At 37.2% G+C, this 9,335-nt stretch overlaps 1 protein-coding gene across 1 annotated transcript; it reads right to left on the bottom strand.

Annotated features, from left to right (window-relative positions):
* Nucleotides 1–859: 859 nt before the first annotated feature.
* dnajc19 (DnaJ (Hsp40) homolog, subfamily C, member 19) lies at nucleotides 860–3,077 on the bottom strand. Its single transcript, XM_084722317.1, has 5 exons — nucleotides 2,944–3,077; nucleotides 2,041–2,114; nucleotides 1,799–1,878; nucleotides 1,485–1,555; nucleotides 860–1,057 (listed from the first exon to the last, which is right to left on the bottom strand). Exons 1-5 carry the CDS (start codon nucleotides 2,984–2,986, stop codon nucleotides 987–989), a joined length of 339 nt encoding a protein of 112 aa, XP_084578443.1. The 5' UTR covers nucleotides 2,987–3,077; the 3' UTR covers nucleotides 860–986.
* Between the last annotated feature and the right edge of the window lie 6,258 nt (nucleotides 3,078–9,335).

The following is a 9,335-nucleotide window of genomic DNA, read 5'->3' as shown; positions in this document are numbered from 1 at the left end:
TATTGTGTCTGTGTCTCTTACAAAAATGAGCTACATACAAATACAAAATTTCAGTCATTTTATCAAACCATTCCATTAATAAGGCTTAAAATTAAGAAATACATGTAAGTGCCAGGCAGAGAGGGGAAAAAGTATGAGTGGAAGATTTTCTTTTATTTTGCATTTCAAGGCTAAAGTCAAACTTCTGAGAATAAAGTGGAATTTTCAATACTGCTGCAGGCATAATAAAAAATGAATTGGAGAAAGATTTTTCTTTCTAAGACTTTGAGGAAAAAAAGTCAAAATGTATTAATACATGGCACCACTAATACTTAAAGTTCAACTTTTTCTCAAAATGCAAAATACAGATTCTTACTCCTGATTTAGTTTTTATTATGCCTGGCTCTAATTCTAAAAATTAAACTTAATTCTCAAAATTTTGTCTGAAGTCTTGCAATGCAAAATAAAAACTATTCCACCTAATCTCTTCTCACTTTTCCCCCCTCATGCTTGGCTGGAATACTTTTTAACATGTTCTGGTATTAGAATTAGAAAAATGTTAGAACCAGGTGTGATGGTTGATGTATAATTAAGTCATGGATCACTCACTGTTCACTCCTACAGTGTCATATCTACAGTATATAAAGTTACTGCACATGCAAATGGAACATCCTGCTGCTGATTCTTTGCAACCGAATTAAACTCTCTAGCGTAGGTGACATATGTAAGTAGCCTCTGACCATTGCACTGAAGCTGTTATACCAAATGACTGCTTTTAAAAATGTGAAACTATCATCTAAGGTCTGTCTTGTGGAAAAAAAAAAACACATCAGAGAAGTAAATCTAAAATACGACATAAAAATAACGAGGGAGAATCCCATTAACAATTTATACAGAGTGATTTTATTTGATAATCAGTAAGAAAAGTCTGATAAGTCAGTGAGTGCAACAGCATTGATTAGATCAGTGTGGGAATCACATTTATGTCATCATCAGCGTCTTTACTTCTATTTCTTTGCCTGGCCTTCCATCAAATCCTTCGCTTCATTTATCTTTGCTGCTAGGTAGGGAGATCCACCTGTGACACACACACACACACACACACACAGACAGTGGCCATGGTTATTCAGAAGAATCTGCTGGACTATGTTAATTCTAAAATGCAAACCTTAGTTCTTGTGATCATGCTGCATATATCACTTCTTTCAGAATATTCAGAATATCGTCATGTTTATAATAATAGTGGAAAATTTGTGTGCATGAGTGTAGTTTTACTGCTGGAGACTCGCCTCCCTTCATTTACAGCTGAGTGATGGTACACACTGAAGTTTACATTTATGTAATGGTAAATAAAGTAATATGGCTGACTGGTTATCTCTTACCAGCAAAGTAACATTCACAACCAGGCAGATAAATGCAGTGTTCAGTTGAGGACTTCATAGTAATGTATAGTGTCTACCTCAAATGTATGGAAACTGATGGGGAACTTTTAAAGGGCCAGTTACCTCTGTCTGGATGGTTCAGGATCATCAGTTTTCTGTGGGCTTCTCTGATCTTAGTCCTGTTGGCTGTGGGACTGAAAGACAGAACAGTAGGACAACAGTGAATTATTTGATCATAATAACCAGTGTGAACAGTAGTGGCGAGGAATTTATCTGCTTTAGTGGTGAGTAAACTGACTTATAACAGCCGGACAGGTTAGCATGCAGCACAGACCTAATCTCTTCTGTGTGACCATTGATGTAACATATCATGTAACTGGTGGTACAATATTGAATAGTGAAAAGAATTACTGGTGTGGGAAAGAGTGTTCACACACCTGACACCTAAAACCAGGGCAGCTTCTCTCTTGTTCATCTTTGGTTCAAATCCACCTCTATAGTAGCCTCCTCCAAAAGCCTGCAACAACACATACGGTTAACAGGTCACCATGATGGGTCTGCTGACTGATCCTCACTACCAAAAACATATTTTAAAAGTAAAGTGAGAGATCAAGAGGTCTCTAGCACACCACATTTCCATTTGCAGATAAACTTGTTGTATGCATGTTATCCTTCTTACCGTCTTGGGGAAGCTCTGAAGGGCCTGTTTCACCTGAGGCTCCATATGCTTCATGGCCTGCATGGCATAGCGACCTGGAAGACAAAGAAAGGGGAGAAAATATAAAATATATATATATATATACATGAGACATAAATATTTGTGGAATTTTACCTTTTAAAATTTAAATATTGACTGTATTTTAGAAGTGAGGCTGGGAAATATATTTAATATCATAATATTAATAGAATATTTTTCAGTTTTTCTATTTTATGTAATTATAGAGCAGATATATGCAAAAATAACAATCTACAAAACAGTCCAAGTGATGTTCAATGTAATTAACTGCATTACATCAGGAAAACGCTTAAGACATACAAACAAAGACTAAAGTTAATTTTCATGTTTAATTTAGGACTGCAATGTCTATAAAATATCAAAAAATAATTTAAATGTCTTGCCTAAAACTTAAATATATTCTGTTTAATATGATAACTTAAGAAAAGTGGGAAAAATAGTTTAATTCTTTTTACCAAGCATGTGAGTTGATAGATTTACTTGCCCAGCATTGCATTTTACTTGCCTTGGCTTATTGTTGAGCACTTCAGGGAAATCTCAGTTTTTTGGGTCAGTGAAGCACACACTGAGGAATTTACTGCTGCAAATGACTACATTTCCCATCACCATTGATTGGAGATCTATGTAAAAAGTGCCGAATTTTTCCTTTAAACAATACCCTACCTTAGTCAGGGGTGACATGAGACTCAACTTTGAACGACTAGTAGTGTCAAGGTGATTGGTCACACCACTGGAGAGCTAGAGCTCAGTGTCACTTTTCCACATCCTCTGTCAGGGTGAATAAGCGTGTCACCAACATTGCCTTCTTCCTAAAGTTGGTTAGTTTTTATTACTTTTATTGCTCACCTGCAAATCCAGCTGCTGCCAGAGCCAGTCCCACTGCCACCATGGAACTTGCCTGCAGAAAGACACAGACAAAAACATGATCAGGTGACACACAAAATCACATTAACAAGCTGTCCTGTAGTTGCACTGTAAAGAAACAGCAAATGACCAATCTGTGGCATATAGTGAAGCCAAAGCAATAAACGTTAGATACGTTTATTCCGTTTGGTCACGTCGTGTTGGGTCATGCTAATGTTAGCTTAGCCATTCATAATGAACCGGGTAAAAATCAGCAGACTTCTGATCATGCAACCATTTTCCAGACTGTCGTTCCGGATAGTAAACAACACGTCCAACTCACCATGTCTCTATGTTACGTTCCGTATGTATTAAAAATCAGGACCATGACTTTTGACCTCTCATGTTTTCGTGCTCAGGCGTTCATGTGTTTGTGCCGGAAATAGCGTACAACTGTCGTAAAACCTTGACCTGCGTTGCGTCGTGTATAGAAAGGAACCCTTGATTTGCAAAACTCTCGCGAGATCTCTATGACGGCGATTTCATTGTGAACGTTGTACAAATTAATTATGTTCTGTCAACGCTGTGGTTAAAATTAATATATGGTTTGTGGACGAAAGCAGTTGGATAAGATTAGAGAAAGTATGTTTGAGTTAGAAGGATCACTCTCGCGAGATCTTTCGCAAGTCTGGGGTTCCCTTGTATATACGACCTATGCGCTGGTCCTCCCTCCTCTCCCGGTCAAACTGGCGTCTGTCTGCAGGCTGCAGCCAGCGAGGAGGCGGACTTCAACATCCAGATCCACCTTGAAGACAAACTTATTCCTCTCACCTGCACCCCTAAACTAATGGAGTTTTCTTGTCCCTCTCATGAATGCTAGCCAAAGTTGGAGCTGGCGTGAAATGTTTGGCGGTAATTAAAACCTCTTTTAATTCGTTAATCAAAAAGGCGTTGGCCGAAAACATGCTAGGTCAATGGTGTTGCTTGAAATATAGGCTATTTAAGCTAGTTGAGTTTGTTTGTGGTCAAGCTAAATGCTGCTCTTAGCAAACTAGTGTAGAGCAACATACAAACATTCACATTCCGTTTCTTACTGCGTATTTGCAAGTTAGATGGATAATTTAAATAAATTTAAATGCTACACACCTGCACTTTTTTTGCTAATGTTCGTGGCGGCTAGTTAACACACAACCATTAAAACATTAGCTGGAAATGCAGTTATGCTATCTTATGCTAGCGAGGGTAGATAAGTAATGTGAGTATTAAAATTTGAACTGCAGGTAAGCGCGACTCAGAGCTCTGGAAATAATACGAAACTATTGGTTGTAGATTAGTTTTGTAACTTCACTTGAACAATGGCCACTGTGGTCACAAATTACTTTTTACAACGCGCGATATTTTTTTCCCAGGATGGCGAAGTCAGAGATAAGAGATAAAACAGAACTTCATTAATCTCGAAGGAAATTGTTGTGCCAGATTGCTTCACAATTACATTAACATAATAATAAAAATATAGCATCAAATAAGGAAAATATAAACATAAAGTAATAAGTGTATAAGAAGTGAATGCAAAGAAACAGTTCCATATAGGATAACAATAGAGGTAGATAAGTACAAAAGTAACTAGGTAGAAAATGAAGTGACAGTTACATTGATAGTAATATTGGCAGTGATATTGAGAGGTAATAAAAACAAAGTTATATGGCATCAGATAACAAATGTAAGATAGCACATGATTTTTAATGGAACTGTACATGATAATAATGAAAAATTGTGATAGTGGAAGTAATTTTGCACTATGCATTAAAACATGACATTGAACATCAGAAAAAAGTCATGGTCACTTAATGAGCGCTAATAGTTGTTCATCATTGTAGATATACAGTTATAATACGGAAAAAAAACACAAAAAAACAAACTGAAATAGGCTACTGAACCGAAGATGATTTAGTTATCTTCTTTGGTGACTGCCTTTACAATATCAGAAGGAAACATATTTGTTATGTCATATTTGCTTGGCTGGAAATGTGATGTGTTGCTGCCACGACTTTGGCATTTTGCATGTGCAGCTAACAGGAAAAGATAACATCTTTATTTTCATAATTCATTTTAAATTCATGGTACAAGAAAAAATCAGAGCATTTACTATTAGTAGTATAATTAAAAGTACTTATTCTCCAATGTTAAAATAATTTACTGGGCTTTGGAAATGTTACTTAAGTAATAGTGTATATGTGTAATCAGGAAAATGCACTTAAAGTATTCAATGTAAAAATACTCAGAAAATACTGCAGAAAAATGTCCTCTGGTTCTTTTATACTAAGATTTCATGAATTGACTGACTCACACATTAATGTAAAAGCTGGATTTTACTGTTAAAGTCAGTTGAGGTGGAGCTTTTGTACTGTTTATATAGGACTGCAACTAATGATCATTATGGATTAATCTGCTGATTATTTTCTCCATTGCTTGATTGATTTTTTTTTGTAAAAATTCTGAAAATATTGACAAATGCTGTCACAATTACCCAAAGCCTAAAGTGACACCTTCACAATGTTTCTTTGTTCAGAGCAGCAGTCCACTCAATACAGTTATCACAAATACACAATGTTAGGTTACAAACTACAAGTTGAATGTGTTTCCCAGCATGGCAACATCATGATCCACCCTTCTCTGGCTTTGATTGGCCCATGGAGGCTGCCTTCATTAGTTTGGATTGGTTAGGTTTAGCTGTGAGGAATGAGGTAGTGTTAGGGTAAGAATATCAGGGAAGGCTAATCAGGCAGAGTAGGGCAGGTCATGGCTTTGCCATCCTTGGAAAAAAAATACTACTTGCCTTGTTACTGTGGTTAATATTAATTAATAATCTTTCTAATTAATTTGTGTCACTAATAGTTAGTCTGATATCATATTGCAAATTACAATACATACACAGCAAAAAATGTAAAAAAAAACACATATTGACATGCAGTACATTAATTAATAAAAAGTGATCAACCATACATGAACTTTTGTCTGCCATGTTTCTAAGCACATGACATCAACAGACAACAACTTGGCTAGTTGTGTGACAAAAGTTTTGCAGACTTTCTGTGTTGTTAGTCCAACTTTGGGGGTGTTCTCATGAATTTTTCCAGTCGGGAACTCATTTTTCCAGTTATTCCAATACCACATGAATGCAGCATTAACCATGTCAGCTACACAGCAATATCTATCTGAAGTTTGCTACCAACTCCACCTGTAGCAGCAAAAAAACTGGCCATACCAAACCGAACTGAGCTTGGGCGTGAGTTATTGATTATGAATTACTCTACATTTGAAAGAGAATCGTGGGATTTATTCTTTGAAAAGTTACAGTCCTCTAAGTCAACACAATTAAAAAAATAAGTCAATTAATTTTAATTAAATTGTTGTGTAATTTTTGTTTTGTTAGCTCATAGGAAAAAGAAGCTGCAATGAGAATTTTACATCCAGGCATCTGCAGTCAGTATCTTGGTTGAAAGGGCTGGCCAGGTGAGTCGATAGCTGATTAATGGATATTTACCCGTTATCTACTTTTTTAAACTAAAAGATTAACAGGTCTTTATTTCACCTCCTTTATGCAAACTGAAAATATGTGTGAAAATGGCACGTGTTAATTAATGTATCTGTTACAAAACAAACAGTGTACATTATGAGTTATAGCTTGGCATGTGACTTAATGTGTGTGTCTGTTAAAGAGAAAGCAGGCGGAGGAGTGCTTTTGAGTGTCACACTAATGTGTGTAATGTGTAATAATATAATTTAGGCCTGCTTGATTACAAGTACCCGTATATCATCTCTTTACCCAGTAACCCACAGCCACTGAGTATGTTGAAGAACATAGTCATAATAAAGATTTTAATGGCATAGTTGTCATATTTTAGTCAGTGGGCCACTCAAAGTATGATTCTTCCTGCATGATACACATACAACAGTAGTAGGCATGAAGTAATAATCACTTACAAGATAAACTGCAATAAAATCCCTGACAGCTAGTATTATTGTGATAAGTGTGTTTGGTTGTGTGATGCCATATGAAATGTTCATCCTGTTTATTCTCTAACTTTCAGTAGTAGCGCTCTCCCCAGGACTTGGAAAGCATGTTTGGACTGTGCATGATTGATGTTTCTCTCACTTCTCTGTTTATTTTGTTGTAAATCCGAGAGTGAGACAAATTGCAGCTTTATCATGACCTCAAGTAAATACCAGCGCAACTCTGCCCACCTTCAACCAAAGCAGAGGCCTTTTGTTCTAAAGCACGTGTGGGTGTTAGGGTTGTGCGATATGTTAAAATTTTTCAACCAGCCACTGTGAGCCCATTTACCGCGATTGCCAATATATACCTCGCCTCTCCAGTAAACAAAATAAAGTCACAAAGAAATGAAACTTGAAAGAAGATTTTAATTGCATCAACAAGCAACACTTTACACTTTAAAATCCGGCTTTGGTCATTTTCACTGGTGTAACTGGGAATCTGGGCAGGCTATCGTCATAGAAACAGATCATAAGATTGTGGTGTTTATTGTAACTTTGCCGATATCTGTTGTCTTAACACACAGCTCAGCTCATCGCACCGGTCAAGATCTGTGTCTATCCATGTCACCGGCTTCAGTTTTGATTAGCTATTACTTGTGACTTCTAACCAGTCAGATAGTGTTGTGGGTGGGACATTGAGCCACAGTGTCATAGTGTATGCAGTGTATAATTATCTATTATATGTATGATAGTATGATACAGCAGAGCAGCCATTCCTAAACTTAAGAATGCTACGGCCTAATTTGAAATCTTAAAATCTTCTGTGGCCCACATAAACCTTTAAACAAATCTCTGATCAACACATGAGACAGGGTCTGGTGTTAATGTGACAAATATGCTTTAACACTAGTTTAGATAAATGAAGAATAACATGCACTATAAATTAGTTCTAATTACCTTTTAAGATCAATCATAGACATTATATTATTATCTCAGACTTGAAAATTGTAAAAACATTTTATTAATTTATTTTTCCTGAACGCTCAAGACCCATTTGCAGGACCTTCACAACTCACTCTTTGGGAATTGCTGCAGTAGAGTGTAGTTTTTGAAGTATACTGTGTAGTATTGTTGTTGTAGTGTAATATTTATTATATAGTGTAATGCAGTCCAGCAAGTTGTAAGACTGGCTGTCACTCAACTCAAAGTAAAAAGTGCATCTTTTCAGAGCGGGGGGCTTTTGTTTTTTTGGCTAATGGGCTTAACTTTACATTGACAGACAATTTACAGTTATAAACAGCTGATCAACTTACAGTGGAGTACTTTTTTTTGGTTCGTATTGTCAATTTATGATGTTGCGTGCTTCCTGTGGAGGTCCTGTGGAGCTTCTGCGGCCAGCAGAGCTTCCCCAGAGTCTGGAGAGATGGGGGCATAGGTAGTATAAATAGGATCTCAGCCTATTTAATATACCATCTATGGCTCTTAACTTGCTATTTGGATTGCTGTACTCGTTTTTGCATGTGCACATATGTGTTGCTCCTTGAATGAAGGGCTTTTTCTTTTTTAATTTTAATTTTTAAAAGGTATGTTTTGAGAAGTAATTTAAAAGAAGTTATGTAGATATAATGACTAAGTGGGCAAAGGCAAATAATAGAACTGATAGAATTGTCTAGTGGTTCAGAAAATGAATCACTTTACTGTAATGCAGCCTTCAAAACCAGGAAAAGACAACACCTATACCATATGATATAATGATATTAAAAATCTAAGAAGATATGTAATCCAGCCCTAATGAAGCGTATCACATGCCAGCAGGCCTCTGGCTGATACAGCTGTATGTTGCATTGTCTCACTCTCAGGCAGCTCTCCCGACAGCACAACTGGAGTCTGCTGCTGGAGTGTCGTATATGAAGGCACCCTGGCTCGGGGTGATGGTCTAGTTATAGCAGTGAAGATACTGTGAACATCTGCAGGCTGTCTGTAAGGAGCAATTTAAACCCAAACGTGCCCTGCTGCGTCTCTTCTACCATTGGACCGAAACACGACAGCAGCTAACACAATGGGACAGTGAAGGGCCTAATTATTGCCCCTATCATTTGCATAATTACAATGTTTTTCTGAGGCAGGGGCAGTATAGAAATTGTAAATTGTAGTGGACCCGCTGTCTCTCCTTAGTGGAAGTCATATTTGAATGGAGAGAGCCTGTTCTGCTAGCCAGGCAGCCAGGCTCAGGCAAGAGGTCCCAATCAGCCAGCCTCACAGACTGCTCATTCAATAGGATTTAAAAAGCCAACTGTGTGGAGAAATGAGAGTTTTGCCCCACAAATCATATGGAATTACAGTGCTGGTTGCATATGGGGGGAGCCAGTGGCAGGCACAAAAGCCCACAGGAAGCAGCT

This window comes from Lutjanus erythropterus, chromosome 7, assembly GCF_056507025.1.
Source record: "Lutjanus erythropterus isolate fLutEry1 chromosome 7, fLutEry1.hap2, whole genome shotgun sequence".
NCBI classification, from domain to species: Eukaryota; Metazoa; Chordata; class Actinopteri; order Lutjaniformes; family Lutjanidae; genus Lutjanus; species Lutjanus erythropterus.
The sequence above is the reverse complement of the archived record's forward strand: the minus strand, read 5'-3'. Positions and strand labels throughout refer to the sequence as shown.

Coding starts and splice junctions, on each gene's coding strand:
- dnajc19 (XM_084722317.1), bottom strand. CDS start 2,986: ATGGTGGCAGTGGGACTGGCTCTGGCAGCAGCTGGATTTGCAG. Junction 1,879..2,040: donor TTCAGAGCTTCCCCAAGACG/GTAAGAAGGATA, acceptor GTGTTGTTGCAG/GCTTTTGGAGGAGGCTACTA. Junction 1,556..1,798: donor GCCCTGGTTTTAGGTGTCAG/GTGTGTGAACAC, acceptor TCTGTCTTTCAG/TCCCACAGCCAACAGGACTA.